The sequence below is a fragment of the Corvus cornix genome, chromosome 6, assembly GCF_000738735.6.
Source record: "Corvus cornix cornix isolate S_Up_H32 chromosome 6, ASM73873v5, whole genome shotgun sequence".
NCBI lineage: Eukaryota > Metazoa > Chordata > Aves > Passeriformes > Corvidae > Corvus > Corvus cornix.
The window spans coordinates 3436406-3462868 of record NC_046336.1 but is presented as its reverse complement, the minus strand read 5'-3'; the positions used below and the strand labels follow the sequence as shown (position 1 = coordinate 3462868).

The following is a 26463-nucleotide window of genomic DNA, read 5'->3' as shown; positions in this document are numbered from 1 at the left end:
TCTTTACCTATTTCTTGACAAAAACCATGGGAGAATAATTATTTGTAATTTTGTAGGGTCCCAGGCTTGCACTGAGGTGTCCTTACAGCGATCCCTGTCTGGATGAAGAAGTGCAGTGCATTGACTTGGATTAGTTAATTAACTAATTGGGGGTTCTCTTCCAGTTGAGGCTTTGCAAAGTTTAGCCCAGCTCATTTGCACAAAGGGCATAGGATCTACCTGGGCATGTGGGAAAGACCTGAGTGTAGGAGAGAGAAAGGGGAAAATAAACAGAAGAGGGAGGAATGTGAACCTCAGGGGTGCCCCATGGGCGCTGCCTGGGCTCTGTGGGCAGCAGGATGGCCAGGGACCTGGGGCCTGTTTGGGATCCTGCCCCTGCTCAGCCGTGTCCCTCTGTCTCCTTCCAGGCCTTCCGATGAAAACCACCCCGAGGTGAAGCCTGATGCCTACGTGAACAACCTGGCTGAGGCTGTGGACATCATCCTCCAGCAGCTGTAAATCCCAGCAGGAGCAGGGATGAGCCCTCACGGGCAGCCCCTCCGTGGAACCACTTCATCCTCTCCCAGCTCCACCTCACCGTAGTGAGCCCAGCGCAGCCTTGCCCAGGGTGGTGGGCAGCCGCCTGCTGAAACATTTCATGTAGTGGTTCTAAAATGACCTACTGACCTCATCCAAGGGAGCACCAAACCTGCTGTCCTCTGGCCGGTCTTGAATGTCCTGAGGCCCCTTGGTGCCTGTGAGGGGCCTCAGCCTCCTTGGGGTGATGCTGGGGAGCTGTTCCCCCTTTTTATCTTTGCTCACACTGGGGACCCAGCCTGGAGGTGGGAAATGGGGGAACACAGGCACCCCCTCATGGATGGATTTACCTGCTTAACCCACATGTCCTGAACCTTTTGGAGTGCCTGAGATGGGATGGGGGATGTCCTTGGGGGCGATGCAGGCCACCAAGGCCCGGGGTCCTGTGTGTGCCTTGGGTGGCACAGAAACCCTGGGGAGGGGAACAGCCCCACATGCCTTGGCAAGGCAGTAACCGTGGTTCTGCCAGGATTAGCCCGTCTGTAAGCCTGGGTGAGGGCACAGGAATCAAGTAACACATTAGGGACTAAATGCACCATCCTGTCAGGAATAAACCCTGTCCTTTGGATCTGGCCTGTTTGTCGTTGTGTTCAGTGGGATCAGCACTGGCAGGGATGTTTACAGGGCCTGAAATGCTTTTCCCTACCTGGAAAAGCTGGAAAAGGCCATGGGACCAATGGGCTTTGCCTTCCCTCTGTGGAGGGGGATCTTGTGAGCAGCCATGGCTGTGTGGGAGGGGATGTGGGTTTCCTGTATCTCTCCCCATTAAAATCCTGGATGTGCAGTCAGGGGCTCCCCTGTGCCAGGGAGCTGTCAGAGCTGAGTCAGACACAGCTCCAGCTGAAAATTGACTTTTCACAAGGGCATGTAGTGATAGAACAAGGGGGAATGGCTTCAGAGGGGTAGGTTTAGCTGGGATATTGGGAAGAAATTGTTCCCTGTGAGGGTGCTGAGGCCCTGGCACAGGGTGCCCAGAGAAGCTGTGGCTGCCCCTGGATCCCTGGAAGTGTCCAAGGCCAGACTGGACTGGGCTTGGAGCAGCCTGGGGCAGTGGGAGGTGTCTCTGCCCATGGCAGGGATGGAACAGGATGAGCTTTAAGGTCCCTTCCAGCCCAAACCATTCTGGGATTCCAGGATTCTGTACTCACTCAGCACCTCCTGGGACTGATCCTGCCCCGCATTCCTGCTGAGAATCTGCTGCACCAGCTCAGCTCCAGCTCAGCCCCCTCCTGCTGCCAGCAGCGCTCAGCACATCCAGTGCTAGGACAGGAATGAGATTTGCCTTTTCTTCCCTAATCAGAATTAGGATTTCTAAAAGGAGCTGCTCCCTGCCTCCTGGCATCGCAGCCCTTCCCTGGGGATTTTAGTTTCTCTCCCTGTCAGTTTTGCAGTGCAGCTGTTGCAGTGTGTGTGGTAACATCTGGCCATGCTGCACCTGGCAAGAGCATGGAAGGGGCTCAAAATGGGGCAAAAAATTAAAGATTAAGAGTTGCTCCATCAAGTCCTCTGCCCACCCTCACTGACACATGGTAGTGTTTGCAAGGGTCACCTTTTAGAGGCAACAGTCCTCTTTTAATCAATGTATCAGCAGCTCTGCACCCTCTTGGGCTTTGGGCAAGACTTTTTGGGCTTTAACTTGTTTCAGATCTCCCAAGGCATCATGGAAATCGTGTAATTATGTTCGTGTTACAGATATTTATATATCCATAAGCTCAGGCAGTGTGTGCTGGCCACTGCATTCAGCCACTGCTCTCTGCAAGCAGGAGGTAAAGGATAATTCCAGCTCTGTTTCCAGCAATCCCAACAGCTGAAGACAACCCCGCTCACTGAAGGACACCAAAATTATGCTCCCTGTTTCTGGAGTGTTGGAACACTTGTTTTTCAGAGCTACCAGCTGGCCCTGGAGCTGCACAGCACCCCTTGGGGACAGCAGGGGAAAGGGGGCCAGGAATTAAGTTCTAATAAAATGAACTACATCTGGGAAAATGACCTTAGTGCAATTTTTTGGTCTGTTTTTGCATCTTCTGTCCTCTGGGTAGTGGTTCAGCCAAAGTGTATGGTACTGTCAGCATCCACACACATGGAAGGATGCTGTAAACCCTGGTCAAACGTTCAGGCTGTGATGGATCACTGAGAATTTCTTTTTTATCCCCTAATTCTTCCTTTTTTTTGCTATTATACTAAGCCTATCACTTCAATCTGATTAAGTTGAGGCAGATAAACATCCTGCCATCTGTCATGAAACTTTTTACACTGTTTGCTTGCTGGAGGAAGTGCAGCCGTTTTCCTTTTTGGGTTACAAAGGCTGCAGGGAGAGAACTGCCCTGTTTCCCCAAGAACTTACTTAGCACCCCCATGTGCCCTTGGCCTGCTGTGGACCCTGGCCTTGCTTGAGTTTAGATTTTATTTTAAGAGGCAAGATATTCTGTCTGTCCTTAAACACAAAGAAGGAGGTGCTGCTTGGCACTTCAGTTTGCATGTTGTTGTTTCTATCTTTGGCTGTGTTACAGCTAAATGACAGTCTGGGGGGGAGGCATGGGAGATGTCCCCTCACCATGGGGAGGGTGCAGCATGTCTGTCTGTCTGCATGTGAGTATCATAAAATGTCCATTTTCCAGTGCAACCCATGGCTGGGACACCCTTCCTATTTCTAACACAGACACCCCAAGGGAGGGTCCTGGTTGAGGGCTTTCCCGACCCCCACCCATTTTTTGGGACAGCCCTTCCCAGCACCCATGGAGATGTCAAGGAGGTGCAGCCAAGAGAGGAGAGGAGAGGGCTCCATCAACCTCCAACCCCATCAAACTCCAACCACTGCCACATCCCCGAGGGGCAGCGATGTCCCCAACCCCCCGGACCCCACAGACGCGCCCGGCCACGGGGACAGCACAGAGAGGCCAGACACAGGCCAGGGGTTATTGAACCAGGAAGCTTTATTTACACAGTAAAAGTAACAAGCAATTTCCTGAGATTGAGCTGCTCTAGTGCAATCAAGTCATGGAGGGGGCAGGAGCAGCCTCCTTGCCCGCCCCGGAGGGGACACCTTGGGCAGCCCCTCCCGGGACACGCACGGCCCGCGGCGCTTGTGCAATTGCCAGCGAGGCTTGGCTACTACAGGTCATAGCTTCAGAAGGCTTTGTTTTTATTCTTCTTCCCATTTTTTGTTTTGTTTTCTATTTGGCCATCCTCTTCTTTTTCTTTCTTGAACACCAAACCCACACACGCTGCAAAGCACTGCTACAATCCTAGAACATCCTACATCAGTCTGTTCGCCTGGGCAGCCAGGAGCTTTAAACAATGCACTTGAAACACGACTTTATTGGCCAAACAGGCTATGCTAGCACGTGGAAAAATTACAATCTATTTTACAAACACTTCTTTCCGTTGGTTTCTTTTTTTTTTAATGTACTCTTTCATAGGGCAGGCTCAAAGAGCTACATCTGCAAAACACACAGCAAACTCCCGTGCGCCTGCTAAGACTTTCTGTATCAAAATCCTATTTTTTTTCAGGATGAAGAACCTTTATTGCTGCTGCCACAGCTTTGGTGTCATCCCAAAACGGCTGCTGCCCAGACTGGGTCACACCTTGGACAAGCAGCCACTTAGTCTCTTCACAATAATGAGCCTATTTTAGCTACCTAGCAAGGAATAACATCCCTTGTCTGCATATTACTTTAATATCACATTCTGGCAGCCGGCAGGGACTTGCCAGGGAATCTGGGGGGTTCCCAAAGCATCTGTGTAATAGGTGAAGTCCTTTACAAACCAAGAGCAGGACCCCCTGGGGATGCCCTGCTCTCCCCACAGCATGGGAGACGGATCTCCTGCTGCCGGGGGAGCAACACCACTTCTGACTCTACAATCAACAGGATGTCCCCTGAATCTGAGGCACATACTATATTATATTTAATATTTTTAATTACTTTATTTATATATATATTTATATATATATAAATCCACAAATGTTTTACCTCTACACACAGAGAGAGAGAGAGAGAGAGAGAGAGAGAGAGAGGAAAAAAATTTTAAAAGTAAGGCTTTCTTAAACTGAGAATAAGTACATGAAATCATACAAACCCAACAAGAAATACCCAACAGAACACCACCGTGGCCTCAAAACTGTCGCTAACTGTAGTCTGTGCCTACGCCAACGTGCCCAGTGTAAGGCCATGACTCATTGGAGAAGCGTTTTTAGTAAGGCAAACGGGTTGTGCTGAATGTAAACTGAATGCTACGGCTACGTCCAGGACAGCTGGGCCCATGGGCCACCTTCCCACTCTGGGGGGTTAGCATGGCACCAGGAGCAGCCCTTGGAAAGAAAACAGAAGCCCTTAGGAATTCCAGCCCTGGGGATGCCCATGTGAGAGCCCACCTGGAGCTCTGTGGCAGCAGCCCCACGTGGATTTGGGTGAATTTGCCCTTTTTTGCTCAGCTGAGGAGGTGCCTGTGGTCAGCGGGACCTGCGCACCCCGAGACCAGGATGTGTCAGCGGTGGGGAGGGATGGATGGAGCATCAGGAAGACTCAAAGCCAAGAACTGTGCTGTGAGGGTGCCACTGCAGGGGCACGGACAGAGGGGCAGCAGCCTGGGAAACACTGGCAGGGCTGGACCCTCCCAAAACTGAGCCTGAGCCCAGCAATACCTTCCACAACAGGACGGCTAAAAGTTAACCCAGGATATATTTTCTTCTAAGTGATGCATCAAGCGACACTTCAAAAGAGCTGGAGGATTCCCCAAAATGAAAAGACATCCCTGTCATCCCCTCCCCGAATATCTGGGGCTCGTCCTGCCTGCCTGGAGGGAGTGGACACAGCCACTGCCACCAGCAAAACCTCTGCAGTGCCAGGACAGGGGTAACAACCAATGGGTTCCACTGTGGTGGGAGATGCTGCACGCATCCCAAACCACGGTGGAAAAAAGTGCACTAACATAACCAGAAATGATGAATGAAACCTGTACCAGCAGCTCTCAGCCTTTCTGAGTTATGGACCCTCAAGGCATTGCCAGCAGGGGTTCTGAACCCCATTAAAAATGTCATGTCTTCAACTGCTCTTGGTATCAATGATTTTTTTTCCCTTCTTGCTTTTGCAAAGCTCAGGAAGTGACCCCTGAGCTTGAAGGAAGCAACAGAAGGAATCCAGAAGATGCTGGAAGCCATTTGTACAGCTTTCCTAGAGCTTTAAACAAACAAACAAATTTAAAAAAAAAAACAAACCACCAAACAGAGGGAGAAAAGAACCATAGGTGTCCTTCTAAACCTGTTAGCAAGTGGACAGCTTATTTTTAGCAAAGAGAATTCATATCGTACAAACATAATGGTCACCACTTTATCTGTGCTTAAAAAAGGCACAGGAAGAGGAAAAGCTTTCAGTGCTGCTACCTGGATTTTCAGCCTTTTGCCAGCTGACTTTGTCAAGTAACCCCTCCACGACGTGCCTCGGGCGTGCAGCCCTTCACAGTAAAGCCAGAAAAAAGAGGGTGGCAGCCCTGCCCTGGGTAGCAAAGAGGGCACAGCTGCTGGTAAATGGGTAAACAGCCCAGCCCTGCCCAAAACAGGGTGTTGGGAACCCAAATGAGGGTGGCACCAAGCCTGAGTAGGGCTTTTTTCCCAAAAGGGTTCAGAGAGGGGGCTGGAAAGAAAAAAAACAGGGAAGGAAGGCATTTGAGCATCCCTGAGCAGCGCCCAGCAAGCACTGCTGTGGATGCCGCCCCACATGGGCCAGGGATCTGTTTAATTCCCCATCAGGAAAAGGAAAACTAAAAATAAAGGAGTAATAATCCAGCTCTTGCCATTATTAAATTTAAGCAAAACACTTCACTTGTGATTTCCTTCTCACGGCACTGCCAGGGACATGGGGAGCGAGGCGGGTGCTGGGGCCGCCCGGGATGCGGCCGGAGAAAAGGAGCTGCAGCCGCCCCGGCAGACACCAGCCAGTGCTCGGTTTGCAAATCTCAATATTCTGCTTTTCCCTCCCTTTCTCCAGTCCCAGGGGTGGTGGTTTCTCCTTGTGCACCCCTTTCTGAACTAGCACAGGTGGCACCTGTGGGAGCAAGGCCAGCTCCATCAGCTCCAACCCTACCCTGGCAAAAGCCATTTACTCGTGGATTCCAAGTTTTTGGAGATCCCCGTGCCTGGTTTCCCTGTGGGACAGGCACTTTCCTCTGACTGGCTGATCTCTGGCTACAGTAGTTACAAAGAATTTCAAGATTTACACATGCATGCACACGAATTCCTCTAAATACCTGATGAAATTTTGGCAAAGCTGCTTCATCCCCTCCAGCTGGCGGGAGGGGAGCAGTGACAGAATCCCACAAACTCGCTGGCAACGAGGAGCCCTCCACGGCTCTGCTGGCAGCCCCCGGACCCCAGGGCGAGAGGAGCTGCTCCCTCCTCAGTTGTTTTCTATCTGCTCGATGTCTATCTCGCCGTCCAGCTGGAAGAGGCTCTCGCTGCCCGTCCCGCCACTCCTCCAGGCCGCCCTGTCCTCCTCCTTCCCGGCACTCTCCTCCTCCTCCTCGCAGGACAGGTCATCCTGCTGGCCCGGCGGTTGTCAGGCCTGGCCCGCGGTGGCTCCGGGACTGGGGTGCAGGCGGGGGTCCTGCCCGGCATCACCTCCGGGGCCGCGGGGGTCCATGGCTGGGGGCCCGCGAGCCGCTGGGAGCCGTCCTCAGCCGTGGTGCTAAGGCAGGTGAGGCTGTTGAAAGTCTGGCGGTTCTGCAGAGGCAAGGGCAGAAAGGCAGCTGAGTTAGAGACGGGGGGGAATTCTGAAGCTGGGATGGAAGTTACGCCAGATGAGCTGCGGGTCTTCCCAACCCAGCTCCCCCAGCCCAACAGAAAGCAAGCAGAGCAGCAGGAACACTCAGCTCACAGCCAGCAGGTCCCCAGGAGATGGGCAGATGCTGCAAAGCCCCATCTCTCCATCCATGACAGGTTCCGTGCCTCTCCTGCCCCTGCAACAGGCAACAGCACCAAAACCATCCCCAGCCTACTCTGGATCGGTCCCTTCACCATCTTCACCCCCTGCATCACCCAGTTACGCAGGGCAGTACAGAGCTCACTGAAAATGAATGAACATTTCCAACAACATTTCCATTTGTTGGAAAGAGACAAGTTTCTCCAAGAGAAACTTCAGCCCTTCCTTTAAGTAGCTGGAGCTTGTGTCCTACTAAACCCTCCTCTGTGATGGATCAGGGCTGTTCCCCTCACTAAAGACCATGCAAGCACAGTTCTCTGTTCCCATAGTCTCCACACCTGGTTACCTTGGCCAGAAACTTGATTTAGTTTATGTGCTGTCACGTCTTCTGAACAGTTTCAAGCTCTGAGAATGACAAGGAGCACGCAGGCATTCCAAACCCCCTGGAGCAGAGCATGCAGAACCTCCTGGGGATGTTCTGGCCACCAGCGTGCTCACCTGCCAGGCAATGCCTTTTGCCCAGGCTGGTTTTTAAAAGAGCAGACTAAACCCTCATTCCTGAGTGCCAATGGAAATAACGAGGCCATCCCAGTGGCAGAGTGTGTGCTCTGAGCAGGAGGAGACTGAGGAGGATCTCAGCAGCTTGTGGAGTCTCTCATCAAGCCAGCGTGTGATGGTGTGTTCACTTCTCACACACTTGGCTTGGACACATCCCATGGGATGGGCCTGAATGGGAACTCAACAAACACCTGGGAGGAAGGCAGCCCCCTCACTAGCTGGAGATGTTCACCTCTTACTGGTCAGTTTTGGGTCCCTCATGACAAGAAAGACATTGAGGGGCTGGAGAATGTCCAGACAAGGGAACAGAGCTGGGGAAGGATCTGGAGCACCAGGAACAGCTGAGGGAGCCAGGCGAGCTTCAGTACCCAACAGAGCATTGGTGACACAGAGGGACAGCACTGCTGCCTGTATCTGCTCTGGCTGGTGCAATTCAGGACCAAACACACAGCCTGAGACACAACCTTGCTCCAAAACATCCCCACTGGCATTCCCTAGGAATTAGGAACATTTGCTTGAGGCTTTTTCCTTTCAAATCCAGGTAAGCTGGGAGCAACTCCACCAAAATAACTTACTCCAGGCTGTAAATGAAGGAAAATCACCCATTTACACGGCCCCTAAGGGAGATGCAGGGGTTCTGCATCACGCCCCAATCAGTTCTTAACAAATCAAAGGGCCTTGTGCTGAGTTGGACCCATGGACCATTGCCCAGAGGCTTTGGGTGCTGCACTATCCCATGCACACAGTAAAAAAAGTCATTGCAGAGGCTGCTCTATCTAAACAGAGAAGTTCCTGCTGCCCCAAGAGGAGTTGGCCACTGCTCAAGCTGGGGGAAGCTACATTACACATGGCCTTCAGTCTCTGAAACCTTCAAAAACCCACAAGCCCCAAGCCCGTGTGAAAAAAAGGGCATTTGTTCCCTAATTACGCAACTGCACCCAGTCCTCACGTCATGATGGTCGTATTTTTTAGATCCCAGCCGTGCCTCTGTCTTCTGGGTGCTGAGCATGCAGCAGCTTCAAGCAGAGCGCTGCACGCTGTGGTTAATGGACAACTCATAATTACCACTGGAGAAGGCCCGAGGACATAGCAGAAATATTTCCTAAGCACTTCACAAAATTTGCAAGCATATTTCCAACAGTGATTTAGGCACTTGAAAAGCCTAGGTCTCCTGAAAGTCAACAGCCCTCTCAGAAGTGCAAATCCCTTCTACAAACAAAACTCTGGCACTTCTGGGAATGTTAATTTTTCTCCTTCTTAATCGAGCTCATCTCCTGGATCAGGCACTCCCCAGGGTCTGGTACCCAGGTGTGGACATGCTGGGCTGCTGCAGGTGGGACAGAGCATCCTGAGAGGATGGGAGATGCTCTGCAGCGCTTCAGAGGAGATGAGTGATTCCTGTGGTGGTGAATGAAGGAAGATGCAGCCTGGAGAGTAATTCAACAGGTCCACAGCACATTCTTCCCATCCAAAAGAAAAGTGTTTCCAAGCTTGGACATGTCTCGGGGAACAGCCATGAAGTTACTTGACTTTCAGGGAAATTTTGCATTTTATGGGACTTTGGCAAGACAACCAAGCCAACAGCCTCCTTCTCCCTGCTCAAATCCACACACGCTGCAACCCAAGCCTTGAGTCATTCCAGAGAATGCAAGAAGACAGAAAACCCCTTCCAATGGTCCCGGTGCTGCCGGCACTGCGGCAGCTGCTGGTGGAGGAAGGCCACATGTGGAGGGTGCTGGGCAGAGGCACTACCTCTGAGGCAGGTTTGACAGCTCAGAAAGCAAGTTTTCACAGGCACTGGCTGCCCCAAAATCCCACAGCTCACCTTCCCAGCAGCTGGGGTCGGGAAAGTGCCCCCAGGACGGCGATCACCAAGCCAGCATTCCATGGGCTGGCTGTGGAACAGCCGTGGATCAGCCACCACCGTCAATGCAGCGTCTGTTTTCAACCCTTTGGAGTCCTTTGCTCACTTTTTATTTATTGGGTGAATTTAGCACGTGCTGAGGTGCTGAGCTGGCCAAACCGGGCAGCCAAGTCCTCCGCTGATGTCAGAAAAGAGCAGGGCTGGTGGCACAATGCGGCGCTTGTTCCCCATGGCCAGGCAGCCCTGGGCCCCTCTGAGCCTCTCCACAACCTTGGCCTCCAGTGCCAGAAAAAAAGGAATATCAGGCACCTCAAATCCTGTTGGTCTCAGGGAAACTGTGGGAATCCAACACAGATGGCTTTTGGGAGGTGTTTCTGGCCATCCTGACTTCACCCATGAGCATCTGTAACACACCTTACACCCAAAACACCTTTACTGACCACAGAGACCCATTTCTGACCATTTGAGGTGCTGGTTTTTCTTCCCCCAACCCTTCCCAAAGCTGCCTTAATCCAGCATGCTGGGCAAGCCCCCAGGGAGAAAATGAGGAGTTGCTAATGCAAGCACCTGAAAAATCATCTAAAAACATAAATAAGAAATGCTTGGACACTTGGAATAAGCTGCAGGGTTGCTCCAGAGAAAAGCCCTTCTTGCGTGCTGGTGACCAAGCTCAGGTTACTTCTCTTTCCCACCGAGTCTCGTGATGCTCCACACTGTGCAGGGACCAAGGCTACAATCAGAGAAGGCTGCAGAAATCAACTCACCCCTCACATCCATCCTTTTCCTCAGGTTTTCCCGCCCCTTAGGCACGTGTCCCCATCAGGGACGGGACTGGAGGCTGCAGAGCCCCGACAGCAAGCTGGAGAAATCCCTCAGCAACATTCCTCTGTCTGACTCTTCCCGTGGTAAAACACCCAGCTGTGAGCTCTTCCCCAAAACACGTCCCTGCAGACACAGTGGGTCTACCAGAACAAATATTAGCAGGACTGTGATCCCTGCGGTGATCACGGCTTTTGCTCACACACCTTTTATTTTCTTTCCACCCTGCCAGGTGATTGCCGCAGTTATCCCGGGAAAGGTGTAACGCTACAAGCTGTCAGCAGCACCAGCCCTACCTCCCAAGCTGTCATCACCTCCTGTTAGCACACTGGGCTACAGTTGCTTCAGAAAGCTGAAAATAACCTGGTGCCAGAAGGGAAGGGGGAAGCAGGCAGCGAGCGGTGCTGCTCCATGCGGGAATGATGAGCCTCTGCCAGCCCTCCAAGCCAGCAAAGTCACCTCCACTGGGGGATTCTCTGCCTGGCTCAGGTTTAAATCACTCTCCAAGGCAAACATCTCCTGTAAAACACCTTCGGCCTGAGCTGTTATCTTTGTATCATTATAAAGAAATGCTTTGGTTATTTGCATCACAGTAAATCCTGCCTGGCATTTGTGCCAGGGAAAGCGCTCGCCCGTGCTGCTGAGGAGGGCCAGGTGCTTGAGACTGGAAAATGAGATTGAAAAATGGGTTTGATTTGGTTTTTAAGCTCTGCAGAACTTCATTATGGCAGCTGGTGTGATTTGGGCCATGCACACACACACACACACACACACACACATCACTTGGGTTCAAAGCATCTGCATTGCCTTTAAGGCACCCCCGATCTCCTCCAACTCCATCCCCAGGACGGTTTCCTGGTGAGTGGGAATGGAAGGGACATGAGGAGAGAGCTGCAGCAGGCATGGCTCAACCCTGAGGCTCCAACAACCAATTCTCCTCTTTATAACCAAGGAGCATCTCAGCAGCTTTGCCAACAGGTCCAGGCTACAGCACTGGCACAAGCACATTACAGGCTCAGTGATGCCCCAAACAGGCCTCACCAGCATCTCCCACAGAAGAAGCCTCTGAGCGATGAAGTGTTGGGAAAGAAATGCTGGAATACCTGAGGAAGGAAAACACAGGAGGCAGTGATGGGGGGTGTGAAAAGCAAACAGAGCCTGTGTGCCTGGTGCAGAGCAGAGCTGGGTTAGATGCAGTGTTGTCAGGGAGCTCAAACTCATCTGCTACTCTCTTTCCTTTAAAATTTTATCTATGGAGGCATTGAGCAGTTCACAGGCAGCCCCACAGCCTCCACCAGGCCAAGGTGCTGCAGAACGTGCCTGCAGCAGCATCCCCAGAACAGGGGATGGCTCCCTGCCCTGCTCCCAGTGGGTACCACATTCCTGCCTTGGCTTTCAGGGTCTGCCTTCCCAGCTCTTCCCTTCTCATTCGCTAAAGAACAACATTTACTCAGCCCCAATCCTCATTTTTCAATAAGCACCAGTGCTTACTTGGTGCATTCAAAGCTTTAGCAGATAATTTTGCTTTCATTCTGTTTGGTGTGAAAAACAGCTTTCACGAGCAGGCTCAGAAATATCTATTATCCTCCCAAGTCACTTCACACCACAGCATTAAACAAACAAAACAAAAAATAAAAAGCAAGAAGGAGGCTTTAAGTCATTAGTATTGATGCTGCCTTTGGAGCCTGTGGAGATAATTTGGGTTTACTCACAGTTCTGCTCTTGTCTTTGGAGATGTGTGACTGCCTCAGTGACACTGAGGATGTTCAGGGAGATTCCGTAAGTGCAAAAGAAAAAGCTGCTGTATGACCCAACAGTGGCAATCCCTCTGGTACTACAGAGCCCCAGGGAGATGCTGGAGAGACAAATCCCAGATATCACGGAGAAATACCGCAATGCATAGAATCAGAGCAGTGAACACTCTGGGGCTCAATTGTCCCACCCAAGCACAGCATCCCACAGCATCCCACACGTGGGGACTCAGTCCCAGCACAGCCTCCCAGCCCCTTCCTATTCATAATGATAATTGGAGGAAACCCTCATTTCCTGCCCAGAACAAATATTTTCCCTAACAGACACCGAACCCTTTGCTGAGAGCTGGAGAAATCCATTTGCTCAGACAGGTCATAAGTGATCACTGTGTATTTATTTATTTACAGGCTGCCCTTCCCAGCCTTTCACCTCTGCCTTCTCCTCTGCATCCTCTTGGGATGTGGCAGGGCATCCCTGGAGCACTGCAGCCCCTCATGCTGACACACTCAGCACTGCCAGGAGCCTGGTGGGGACAGTGGCAGGGGGCAGGGCTGCTCTCCCAGTGATGCTTTTGCAATGCCATGGATTTCAGTAGAAAAGGGTGAGCCCGAACCTGACTTGTCCCCAGAGCTGGCAAAACGTCGGGATTTGGAGTGGCTCATCTTTGGGGAAATTCAGTGATTTGACTTGTCCCAAGTTAGGATGAAACATCACTAATACGGAATTATTCTTTTTTCTCAGCCCTATTCCATTTTCATACTTCATAATTTTCAGCATAGAAGTAATATTTCTGTTCTGCCACTGTGGTTCTCACTTCAAGGCCTAAATGATAAGGCAGGACCTTATAAAATTAAAACCAAACTTCAAGTCACTGTTTCAGCAGCACTGCAAAGAGAACACCAGCAAGTAAAGGGATAAAATCATATTGTGGGTGACTGAAAATCCACGGTTTGTGGCACCTGCACCCACTGCCCCCACCTACAAAGACATCCTGCAAATCCAATGCAGACTTGAAATACACCTCACTTATCTGTCACAGCCTCGACCTCGGGCTAACCCTGAGCATCCTTTCTCTGGAAAGGAAAATAGAAGTGCCCTTATCTAAGTATTTATTTATTTATTATTTATTTAGCACCATTTCCTGAAATGCTCTGCCTCCTGAAACGCTTTGGTAGAGTTTTGCAAGGCAAGTGGTTCCAGGTAACTCCCAGTAGCTCCTAACTGACCCAGTAGCTCCTAGAGTTCTGGGGGGTTTTTTGTAAACCATGAAAAATCCCTTTTGGCTTTTTTTGAGCCAAAATGCCACTTTTGAGCATGCTGACTCCTTCAAGGATGAATCTCTGTGCTTTCTACAAGCTGTTTTTTGGAGTCACACAGCACACAAGCCTGGGGACAGGAGGGTTAATCAGCACGTGGTGAATCAGATGTGCATCCTTGGGATACAATTGGATTTTGTCCATGTTTGGGACAGACACTGCCAAGCTTTGTTTGTGTTCCCAGCCCTGTCCTCCCATGTGAGTGTGAACAACGGGTGCAACACTCAGCCCTGCATCCCTGGGCCTCGTGGTGGGATGGAGCTGGGAGCAGGGGATGGAGGCAAGAGCAGGAGATACAGCCAGGAGCAGGGGATGGAATGGGATGGAACTGGGAGAGACATCAGAGCCCCTTCCTGTGCATGAAGGTGCTGCACTAGAGCTGGAGAGGGACTTTGGACAAGGGAGTGACAAGATAAGAAGGAATGCCTTTATGCTCCTATAGGGCAGAGTTAGATGGGATTTTGGGAAGAAATTCTTCCCTGTAAGGGTGGGGAGGCCCTGGCACAGGCTGCCCAGAGAAGCTGTGGCTGCTCCATCCCTGGAAGTGCCCAAGGCCAGGTTGGACATTGGGGCTTGGAGCAGCCTGGGACAGTGGAAGGTGTCCCTCCCACCTTCAAACCAGCCAGTTTCTTTTGATCCTGAACCAAAGGCTTTTTCCCACCAAGCCACAAACTGACCTTTGCAGACTCTCATTCCTGTTTATTTAAAAAACACTGGGGCTTGGAAGCTGGAATCTCTCTCAGAAGTTACATCAATAGCAAACTATTTCCTGGGATACGTATGGAATTTAAAACCTCCAGTTTTTCGCCTATCATTGCGTTTGGAAATATTTGTCACCGGCTCGAGTGGGTGCTGACGCCAACTGAGATCACTGCCACCCCTCCTGCCCTCTCCAGCAAGCCTGAAAGGTGCCAAAACTCAAACAGAAAATCTTCTTATGTGAAAATTAGAGAATTTTACCACTCAAGGAAAGACTTGGGTGCTCAGAGAGGAGAGGTCCCTTCTCCCACCATGTAGTTTGGAACTTCTTCCCATTCAGTGCCAAGACCAGCCTGAAACATTTCAAACTGGTGGGCTGTTTACTTCAGCTCTGGGAGTGTACAGACTCTTTTGTGCATGGATCCTCATGGAAACTGCCATTATTCCAAAGTTTTGAAGGGAAAACAAGGCAGGGGGACCAGCCAGGCTCCCAGCCATGGTGAGCATCACACACTTCACTGAGTCTGGAGACCCTCAGGATCTCCAGCCCAGGCTGAAGCCGATTTTAACCCTGAAAACCACAAGAACCACACATGCTCATTTCAGGGGGATGCTCCTGTGATTCCTGGCGCAGATGACTCCATCCTCTGAAGGCACGTGCTCCTTGCAGGGCAGTGAAGTCACCCCGTGAAAGGCTCTGTCTGTCCAGGCAGCCAGGGAGCAACGTCAATGGTCCCCTTGTGCCCAGACCCTTCCCACACCAGGCATCCCTCAGGCACAAAGTCCTCTCTATAACTCACCCTCATCAGGAACACCCAGGGCTTCACCCTCACCACCTCCTCAGCTGGTGTCCACTGCTGACAGCACCCTCTCATGCACCCATCCCTCACAGGGAAGAAGCCATCTGTGAACTCATAGCCACGGGATGCTCTCCATAAGCCATGGAGATGCAAGGGAATACTGTATTTTGATTGCCTTATTTATTCTACAGTAGCTACTCTCTGTCCCATGTACTGCAAGACATTACACAATACAGAGCTTCACGGAGGAGAAGCACTTTGCCAGCTGCCTGGGAACCCTCAGTGCTCATGAGTACAACCTCTGTAGAAAATTAAATGGGTATTAGAGAGGAGGAAAAGACCAGGAATACAGGATTTTTAGGAGAGATGTAGTTCTTCAAACTTCAACTGCTCTGAAGGCTCACAGAGAAGCCAAAACCTTGTAGAGACATCAGAAATGGGGCAGGAGTGCCACCTCCACGCCTTCATTGGCTACCAGTGCACAGATCCCACAGCTGGGAGGAACCAATATCTCTCATCATGTCTGACAATTCCTGTCAGCAGTGCAATGCCTTATATGCCACTGAGATATTTGTGCCTTTCTTTTCATGGAAAGTTGCATTTTCAAACACTACAGCACCACCCTCCATTTCCAGCCAGGGCTACTCCTGTTCGGGGTTTGCGCTGCAGGGAACATGGCTGGGTTGAACAAATACATATCTATATAAATATATATATATAAAATTAGAAAAACAGAATTGTTTGAGTTGGAAGGAACTTCAAAGGCCATCATGTTCCCACCTCTGACTTGGGCAGGGACACCTTGCACTAGATCAGGCTGCTCCAAGCGATATCCAATCTGGCCTTAAACATTTATTTCCATACATATTTATATATATATATATATATACATACACACATATATATAAATAAATTATCCATTTAAAAACCACATCTGTAAAAAGGATGGCTGTGTTTGGAACCGTCTTAACACAAATTGAAATCTCTCAGTGACCACCACATCAAAATTTTAGGCAGCAGGAAGCAGAACGGGGAAGAGATAGCGAAGGCTTGCATGGCCACAGCCGGGCATCATTGCAAATTCCCACTCAGGGTGGCAGTCGTCGGTGTGAGGGACGTGTCATGTGTCCCCTGCAGCTGCCCAGAGCCTGTGGGAAGGAAGGCAATCTGCACACACCAACATCAGGGCTGGCCCATGGCTCGGCTTCCCGTCGATGACTCAGCCAAGCCACCAAACCCAATGTTTGTGCTGCCACGAGGCACTCAGGCACACAACACCCCAGATCCCAGGAAATGTTCACACCAGGATGTCAGAAAGCAGCGGATGTGGAGGTGGGCCAGGGCAAGTTCCTCTGGAGGAGAACTGCACCAGATCATGGGAGAGGAAAACCCAGTGGGTGTCCCTCCATCACACAGCATCCCCGGCAGAGTGTGCTTTTATTTTAGAAAATCCATTTTCTCACCTATTTCACCCAGATGCTTCTCTGAGTGCCTTGCAAAGGGTAAATCCACTCATCCCTGCCAAAATCAGCCACCTCCTGTCACCTTTGTGACACTTCTCATCTCCCATTTATTTTAGATGTACCCACATCAGAAAAAGAAAGACCAGCTCTTTGAAAAACCTCCAAATTCATGGAAAAATTTGATCCCAGCCATTTCTGATCATGGCCTACCAGTACAGACACAGTCCCTGGGGCTGTGAGGCCAAGAGCACTGTGCCTAGGAAGGAGGGCAAGCTGTGAGATTCATTAACACTCTGAACAACTGCTGGGATCATGGAGGAGTGGTGTTGTCCTCCTTGGGCTTGTGCTTCACATGAAAAGGAGGAATAAAAGCTGAGGCTGGAAAGCAAGCCCAAACCCTACCCTGAAAGGAGAGGATGGTTCATGTCCTTGTGTTAAGGAGGTCAGAGATGCCAGGCCAGGTACCCAAATTCCTCCTGACTGGGGTGAAGAATAGAAACCAGCTTCTTCCCACCTCACCTGGCTCCAGGATTTGGGATAATTAAATGACACCTCATTGTCACTCACTCACCTGACTGAGGCCCCCACTGTTCGAAGGCAAAGAGGCACCAGGCAAAGAGTTCATGGGCATTTAAAAGGAGCAGAAGGATTGTCATGGTGCCTGTGGCTTTTAAAAATTGTTGCTATTTCAATGACAACCACGTGGATGGTTTGGTTTCTGCCCGAAGTTGAAGCCTGTCTGGTTTATGAGTAAATAATAGAGGGAGGGATATGGGCTCACCTCCCCTCTCTGGGCTACGGGAATTGCAGACAGAAGAGACACAATGAGGATTTTGAGGAATTAAAGGCAATATTTTCCTAAGTATTTTCCCTCCCAGCTTAACTTAGCTTAATTAGCCCAGTTATGTGGCCATGTAATTGCTTCCAGGAGAGGCTCCCTCCCCTCCTGCCTGGCCTAAATATCCCTCCTGGTATGAAGAAAACATTTCTTTCAGGTCAAATTATTTTTATTTTGATTATGGTACCGGGTTTCAGGCCCGTAAACACATGTGGTTACCAGCACAAGTGAAAAATTAACTGATCTGCTGCCAGAGCCAGAGGCTGACCCAGCACCCAGCACCTCAAAGCTCAGTTCCCACCTTGACATAAGCACCCAGGGACTCAGGGAATGCCCCATGCCTCAGCTTCCCCATCTGAAAAGCAAATCCTTTGTGGATAACTGGAAAGCCCAGTCTGGACACCTTGGGTGTCCTTTGCTTTGCCCATTGCACACAAAGTGTTTCTATCCCAGATAAACCCAGACTTGAGCACACATGCAGCCACACAGACACTTGCCATTATTTCAGCTCTTCCTCTGAAATCACCCAACTTTGCAGGGTTTTCTCGAGCACACTTATTCCCCATGAGGAATTCGTTGGTTTTCCCGGCATTCCCATCCCAGGGAGGGCTCTGACCGTGCCCCACCAAAGGCAAGAATGCTCCCCGTGACTTGCCTCATCCTGCTCGTCCCTCTGTGCCAGTCCTCCCACGCCGAGAGCCGCCTGCCAGTGCTGCTTTCCATAACCCCTCAGCTCTGAAACCCTGGCCCCTGCACGGATTTGCTTTCTCCCCACTCTGCTCCAGCCCTGCCACCCCACACCCAGCAGCACATCCTTGCCTTGAGGGGTCACCCACTGCCATGGGCACCTGAGCCCGGCTGGGTTTCCTGCCTGGAAACTGAGAATATCCATGGGACCTGCTTGGCCAGGATCCCACTGGGGAGCTCCTTAGTGACGCTGTTGTTGGTTGTAGCAACCACCGGGCGTTCGGCAGAGGCTCCGGCCACCCAGCCTGGACCAGAGGGACAGGAGGGGCTGGGAGAGGGGGTGCCCCCTGGCATTCGGAGAGATGCTGCACCAGGCAACCCCTTCCCCATTCCCACAGAGCTTGTGCCACACAGTGTGCAGCTTCCAGACCCTTTCCTTGCGGTATCGCTTCTCCCAGAGGATGAGCCACCCCAACAGTGAGCAACGCTGAGTGTTCAGGCATTGCTTTCTCACTTTGGAAGATGTTTTGATGTGGAGGACAGCAGCCAGAGAAAACACAACTATTCCTCAAGATGAGGGTTTTCCAGGAACATGGACTGAGCTGCTCTTGGACATCCAAGTGATTAGATCTTTTGTCATCCTTGGATCACCCACCCATGTCAAAGCCATGGCCATCCAAATTATAAACATAATTGCTGGACTCAGCATCCACTGGAGGGAAAGGGAAGCTCCTGCTGACCCTCAGGATCTCCGTGGCCAAGCCCTTTTTTTCCCAGCCAACAAACTTTCGCCCTTGGACTGATGCAATGGAGAAGCTGCCTTACAACATCCCCAGAGGGCAACAAAGGTCTGTCCAGCCAAACCTGGACACTGTCCTCCTTCCCTGTCCATCACACCAGAGAAGCACAGAATGGTCTGGACTGAAAGGATCCCTAAAGCCCATCTCATTCCACCCCCTGCCATGGACAGGAACACCTTCCATGGGACTGGATTGTTCCAAGCCCCATCCAACCAGGCCTTGAACACTTCCAGGGAAGTGAAATGATGCTTGTCTGCTTGTACAGAGAGAATGAGAGGCAGCAGTTGTGCTATTCCACCCTGTGGCTAGTAAAATATAACAACACATGTACGTGGTTTTCACTGTCCATCCAGCTTATTATCTAATAAAATAAGCTTGGCATAATAAATGTTGTTGCTGTGATTTATGAAAAGACAAGAGCAATCCTAATGTTTTTCGCCTGATCTCACCAAATATGTGACTCCTTCACCCTTTTTATCCTCTAAGCTCTTCTGGGGGAGGAAAAGATGATCTCTTCCTCCAGTACCACTGCACTCCTTCAAACACCCTCTGCACTGCCGAGCACAGAACACCATAAAATATCATGTTCTTGTAAGGAGAAAATGCACACACAATGTTGGATCTCACCCGCTGGGTGTTTCCCAGCTGTTTCTCCATCCCCACCTGGTGAATTTCTCCCAGCAGTTTCCCTGCAGACAACAAGAAGATGCCTTGCACCAGACAGGCCACAAAACCTTTAGGGTAAACACTCCCAACACGGGTGACTCTGGGATGAAGCACAGCAGGCAACCACATGGAACTGAAACTATGGGGGAAATTCTAAGGCCAGCAGAAGGTGACAGCCCATCCTGGGAGGTGGCCAGGCTTCCCCTGCTCCCACAGCGAGAGCCCTGGGGCCTTCACACCCCTCATTATCTCCATCCCACACTCAGCTGATGGTGTCACTGACTTTGTGACTGTAAATTATTGATGTGGGAAATGTCAAATCATAGAACTGCAGGAAATCTCATGAGTGTGGAAGGGAAACGTCCTTCAATGCAGCCTCTTGCTCTGTCTCTTGCTAATGTCCAGTCACTTGGTCCAGCAGGGAGAGGACCAAGGAGCAAAATCCTTGCTGATTTGTGCTTCAGATCTGTTATCTGGCTCTGTGCAGCAGATCGAAGAGGGAGGTTGTGCTCTGTCTTTGCAACGAAAATGAAACGTGATAACATCTCCAGAGTGGAAAATTACAGAGCCTAAGAGCAAGCAAAGCCCGTAGCAGTAAGAATTCAGCACCTGATGGAGCCAGGGCTGGGTGCCTTGGGGTGCTGCCTTCATCTCACCATGGCAGGCCCAGGGCTCATCTTCCCTGAACTCAAAAATGTGGGGTTTAACATATTCCTGCTCAAAACCCATTGCAGAAGGAAATGACAACACGGTGGACTCGGCCTGCAAAAATCAGTGTGGAAGAGAAATGCATGAATTTGCTAAAGAAATCCATCTGGGAGGGAACGGGTGATTCTCCGGACAGAAGGACGTGTCTCCCCGTAACACCCACATTACCCCTCGTGCCACAGACCCACCCTGGAGGACGCCGAAGGCTCTTGAGCAAAGCACAGAACACCGGAGCCCCTCGCAGGGACACCTCACCTGGGTCATCTTGGCGAGGTCCAGCGAGGGCCGCTGCTCCTGGACCTCCTCCGGCCTCCGCCGCTTGACGCCGACCTTTTTGTCGTTGAGGACGCAGGGCTGGGAGCGGCTGCGGGAGAGGCCGGCGGCGCGGCGGCCCAGCTCGGGCGTGGAGGCGGGCGTGCTGCTGGCCGAGGGCGCGCCGGACTCCGAGAAGCGGTCGTGCGAGCAGGACAGGGACCTCTGCATGTCCACCCTGTCTCCGCCGTGCCCTCCGGCAGCCGATTTCCTGGGCTGGCCCCCCGGGCGGCCGGGCAGGGCGGGCTGCTCGCCGCAGAGCGGGTTGGAGCGGGCGGGCAGGCTGAAGCTGGAGCTCCGCTGCATGGTGGCCACGCCGTTGGAGTAGCGCTGGACGCTGCCGCCGCTGTAGCAGCGCCGCTTCTCCACCGGCGTCCACACCTTGGAGCCCAGCGGTCTCCACGAGGTCCCGCAGCCCGACATCTCATCCGAGAAGGACAGCGAGCGGCACTGGCGCTTGCTGGGAGGGGCGGAGGGGTTGCCGTGGGGGTCGCTGAGGCTCAGGTCCTTGATCAGGTTGGTGACGGAGCAGGTGCCGGCCGTGTCCCTGGGCCAGCGCGGGCCCTCCTCGCCCTTGTCCGACAGGCAGTCCCAGATGCTGGCGCCCGGCTGCTCGAGCTGAAGTGGACATTTCCTGCTGAGATCTCTCCATCTGTCATTTTCTGGTTCAGAAAGGAGGAAAGGAAAAAAAAAAAAAAGCAACAAAACAACACGCACAGGCATTAGCGTTAATTAATTCTGCGACTCGCTTTCTACGTCCATAAACAAAAAGAGTAGCATATGGGACGTTTTCCAGTACAAATTAATTAACTCTTGGAATATGGTTTCCCGAACTGCCAGCAGAGCGGGTTGCGTGGTGTAGATGGAGAGAGAGACAAAGTGACAGTCCCAGCAGGAGCAAAACTGCTAGAAGAAGATAAAAACATGCCTCTGAATATTCCAGGTTGCACTAGCTAAGGGGAATTCAGCAGTATAAAATGTTGTAGCTATTTGTTATTTCTGTGCTAAATCATGTCTCAGATGTATGCGGTTTGTCCTGGGCTCCACAACTGATAATTGCCTGAATTTACAGCTGAGTTTAAAAAACATAGAATCGTTGAGGTTGGAAAAGCCCTCTAGGATCATCAAGTCCAACCATTAACCCAGCACTGCCAGGGCCACCACTAACCCATGTCCTCAAGGGCTGCATCCACAGGGCTTTTAAATCCCTCCGAGGATGGGGACTCCACCCCTGCCCTGGGCAGCTGTGCCAGGGCTGGACAAACCTTTCCATGAAGAAATCTTCCCTGAAGTCCAATCCAAACCTCCTTTGGTGCAACTTGAGGCAGTTTCCTCTTGTTTTATTACTTTTTTACCTGGAAGGAGACCCCCACCTGGCTGCACCCTCCTGTCAGGGAGTTGTGGAGAATGAGAAGGTGCCCCCTGAGCCTCCTTTTCTCCAGGCTGAGTCCCCCCAGCTCCCTCAGCTGTTCTCATCAGACTTGTGCTCCAGACCCTTCCCCAGCTTCCCACCGATAGCCAGGTCTGAAGAGAGGATTAAGGAGGATGATCTCACTCCTGCACACATCCCCCTGACAACAAAAGAAGGAAGCAAGGCACCCTCCAGGCTGGGCTGCCCTGAAAAGGACAGGGCTCTCCGCAGATACACCTTCAACACTCAACAGGAAAACCATGGCAGGACAACCCCACCGGCTGCTGCAGTGGAAAAAAGTCATCAGCCAACAGCCTCTCACCAGTGCCTGTTTTTGTCGTTGGCTGCTGCAAACAGAGCCTGGCCGTGCTGGAGAACCGTCGCTGCCAAGTTTCACATGATTGTATCTAAACCATGCAATATTTTGGGGGGCTTTTTTGGGTATTTCCAGTCAGACATCTGAAGGATGAATTAAAAGCCGTGCCCAGCCCGCAGCTGCAGGTACCAGCCTGGTAGGGAAGATGCAACAGTGCAGAACGCTTCCGACTAAGGTTTCAAGTCGGGAGGTCAAATCTGGGGCCCCTTGCACCACCCTTGGCCTATTTTCCAATTTCTCCCTGCCTCCAGCTGCTGCCACAACAGCTCCAGCCACAAGCAGCCTGGCTCTGCCCACACTAACCGCACGGCATTTCAACTGTTGCTCTCCTCATTTTAATAAACACAATGAAAAGTGAGAAATCTGTGCTAGACAACTCCATCTATGTTTAGATCTTTATTATTTTTCCTCTGCACTACGTTGCCAGCAGAGAGATTTCTTGGGTCAGGTCAGCAGACAAAAGAAACAGAAATAGAAGCTGATTTTTCATGGCAAGCTGCCACAATCCTCTGGCCGGAGACTGTACAAAAGGCCTTGGTGAGGAGGATACAGGACACCTTCCTCTTTCACCCCTGCTTCAGCACAAACAGCTATAAATCTTCCAAACCTGGCAAAGAAAATGGCAAAAGCACCACTGTCCCCGGCCCCAGCTTGCAATTACTTGCTTTTCCCCTTGCACAACGTGAGCTGGCACAACCTGGCCCCTCCAGGCCCCCAGCCATCACTGACCAGTCCCAAAATACCAGGTAGCCCAGAAAATGAGTTTTCAGTGCAAATGGAAAGCAGGTTGCCCTGAAACAAATTGAAAATAAGGTAGTCTAAGAGCCGAGGGTATAATTAAAGAATTCTGGAAAGCCTTATTGAGGAAAAGCTGCTGGTTTTCTGGTCAATTTTTGAAGGCTAAGATTCCCATCCTGTGCACGTTGATAACAATAATTGCACTGGAGCCATTAATTCTGCTGCAGTTAAACATGTATTCATTTTCTTAAATTACAAACCTCAGCCTGGTTCACCCTGAGGCAGCAATTTGTTCCAGGATAAAACCCACCACGAGAACCCCTTGGTCTGCCTGCTGTAAAACTCTCCTTTGCCTATTGGAAAACAAAAAGACAACCAGAGCACGGTGTAAGTGCAGCCTGAGGGGCTCTTGCCCTGCTTAAACAGGTCCTTCTTGGCTGTATGGGTCCCTGGATGAAATAGCATCTTACTTCTGGATTTTGACTTAAAACTGCAAAAAGAAGCACTGACACCTTAACAAAACCCAGCTGTTCTCTCAAAAAACCTTCGCCACATCAAATGAACCCTCGTGGTGCTCATGGGCTGGAGCCACATCCCAAAACTGGGGAGATGGGTGTTGTCCTCCATCCTTGAGAGCTTTGCACTGCCCCATGAAGAACAGGATCCACCCTCAGAGCATCACAGCCAGGTTTCCAAACGCTGAGCTCCAGGATTTGTGGGAGCAGCACATGGACAAGTCAGGCACTCTGCAGCTCTGCGATGGCCCCGGGCTTTTTAAATGACTGCTGTGCTCCTCTGGTGACACAGAGTAAATTTTAATGACCACTCATAACCACAGAGAAGGGTGTAAAACCAAAACGCTGACACAACTTTAACTACAGCGACACAAATGTGCTGCTATAATATTTTTACAGTTCCTTTTTATACATAATGCATGATCCTTCTGCTCAAGTTTCCTCTATGTTCTTTTCCCATGAAATAATTTACATTAATACATAATTTATTATGGCAACTTGTAAAGCAATTAGGGGTTTCAATCAATTTTTCTTATCCTTTTTGGCAGATAAATTCTGTTTGGAACCTAACCCAAACATTTGTCTGCACACAGGTGCACATCCAATTCCCATTTTTTTCCGTGTTGTTCAAGTTGAATTTTGGTCTCACAGTCCCTGTGCACAGGGGAAAAGGCAGCCTGCATTTTCCACTGCCCCCTATTTATGTTCAGGAGATAATTTTTAAGTGTGGAACGCATTTAATGGTTGTAATTAGCTGATGGCAGTGCCAGGGAGCTTTCCTAGTGCAGAAATAAGATGAAAATACGATGGGCAGATCTGTGCTTCAATGGGAAATGAAAACAACAGCCCCAAAATCTACTCGGGAGATTAAACACACCTGTGGGCTCCTCGTGCCAACAGCCTGCATGGGGGAGGGAAATGCCCGACCTCGACAGTGAAATGTACCCAGCTCCTCAACGGGATCCTCTGGAGGGGTGTCCCTGCTCCAGCTGCACCTCACCAGAATTCCCCACACAGCTTTTTCTCGTTGCAGGGTGACTGTGTTCGAATGTGCACCAAGGTGCTCTACACTGACGGCCTTTCCAAAAACAACCCCGAAATTCCAGAAAACCCTGGTTTAGAAAGAGGAGGCATGCAAGCCTGGCAGGTGCTTTCAGGATGCAGTCAAGGGCCATCACCCCCATGAAGGGGCTCAAGGTTGGATTTGATGATCTTGGAGGTCCTTTCCAACCTTGATGATTCCACGAGGAATTTTCTCCTGGTTTCTTGGCTTTCCTCTGTCACCCACGGATGGTGAAAAGCCACTTCCAAGAAAGAGCTGTGCAACAGTGAGCCCGAGGCTGCAACCCTGCCCCGGCACGCTCGGAATGATGGTGTTGCCAAACGTGGTAGAGGAGTGACGTGAGAGTGCCAAAGGACAGACAAGCTGACCTGCGTGCTCCATCCCTCACCCTGCTCTGCTGCAGCGCTCTAGGAAGACAAACTCTGAGAGAGCCCTCCAAGGGAAAATGGAAATGATGGCTGCTTTGGAAAGAGCTCTTCCCAGAGGATGAGTGCAGGATGTGTCCCTGATGGGCTCAAAGCCATCCTCCTCCTCCTCCTCCCTTTTACAGTCAGGGCTGGGACTGGGATCCTGCATGCGCAAGCACCTTGTCACAGCCTCAATAAAACCCTGCCTGCAGCTTCCCTCAGAGATAATTTCTTGCTTACACAGAAAACAGGAGGTCACAGCTGTCAGCACACACCTACTGAGCTTCTCTTACTAGGTCAGGTTGGACAGGGCTTGGAGCAACCTGGGATAGTGGAAGGTGTCCCTGCCATGGCAGGAGGTGGAATGAGATGGGCTTTAATGTCCCTTCCAATCCAAACCATTCTGGGATGCTGTTACTTTTGACTTCCTATATTGGAATTTTTCTGGCTTTGGGTGGATAGGAAAAGACATGGGCAGGGACACCTTGCACTATCCCAGGTTGCTCCAAGCCCCATCCAACCTGATCTTGAACATTTCCAGGGATGGGGCAGCCACATCTGCTGTGGGCAACCTGTGCCAGACCCTCACCATCCTAATGAACCAACTTTCTAAGATGCCACTTTTTCTAGTACAGTCACTGGTATTTTCACTGGGGACCTGCCATGGAGACTGCTGAGGAAGGAAAAGGAAAAAAAAGGAGGAAAAAAACCCCAAGCTATATATCAACAGGACAATTCTTTCACTCCTGGGTGTTTCAAGGACCCATCAAGGAGAAGGGAAAGCAGAAGTTGTTGAATTTATAGTTCTAGGCATTTCACCTTTAATCTTCCTCCAGGCAGAGGGCTATATAAAGATAAAACCCAATCTTTTTAGCAATATTATCATTTCACTGGCAGAAATATTTCTTACAAATCTAAAAACCAAAAGATTATTTAGGTCACCTTGAGAATTGGACCTAACCATGCATCATCCAATATATCAAGTCTTTGATAATGTTTACTCAGTATACTGAGTTTGGTTACGATCTATAATCCATTTTCAGATTCTTGCAGTGTTTAGTACCTTGTGAGGAAAGCTGCAGGGTGTGGCTGATGCTCTCCCTGGCAGAGGCTGGGCTTCCCTCTCCCCTGCTGCCCCATGGCCATGGGGTTCAGAAACAAGCTGCTTTCCTGCCCAAAGC

At 50.8% G+C, this 26463-nt stretch overlaps 2 protein-coding genes across 3 annotated transcripts in view; one reads left to right on the top strand and one right to left on the bottom strand.

Annotated features, from left to right (window-relative positions):
* Positions 1-1149, top strand: part of LOC104694948 (phospholysine phosphohistidine inorganic pyrophosphate phosphatase) — a 72592-nt gene extending 71443 nt beyond the window's left edge. The window contains exon 7 of the mRNA XM_010408466.4: positions 408-1149. Coding sequence (XP_010406768.2) covers positions 408-498 — 91 coding nt within the window. The 3' untranslated portion in view covers positions 499-1149. The remainder of the gene's footprint in view (positions 1-407) is intronic.
* A 2341-nt stretch (positions 1150-3490) lies between these two features.
* The window catches only part of FAM53B (family with sequence similarity 53 member B), a 44749-nt gene continuing 21776 nt past the window's right edge, over positions 3491-26463 (bottom strand). For both annotated transcript variants that reach the window (XM_039553845.1, XM_039553844.1), the window contains exons 6-7: positions 20716-21434; positions 3491-7291 (exon numbers count right to left, since the gene is read on the bottom strand). In XM_039553845.1, coding sequence (XP_039409779.1) covers positions 6995-7291; positions 20716-21434 — 1016 coding nt within the window. In that variant the 3' untranslated portion in view covers positions 3491-6994. The remainder of the gene's footprint in view (positions 7292-20715; positions 21435-26463) is intronic.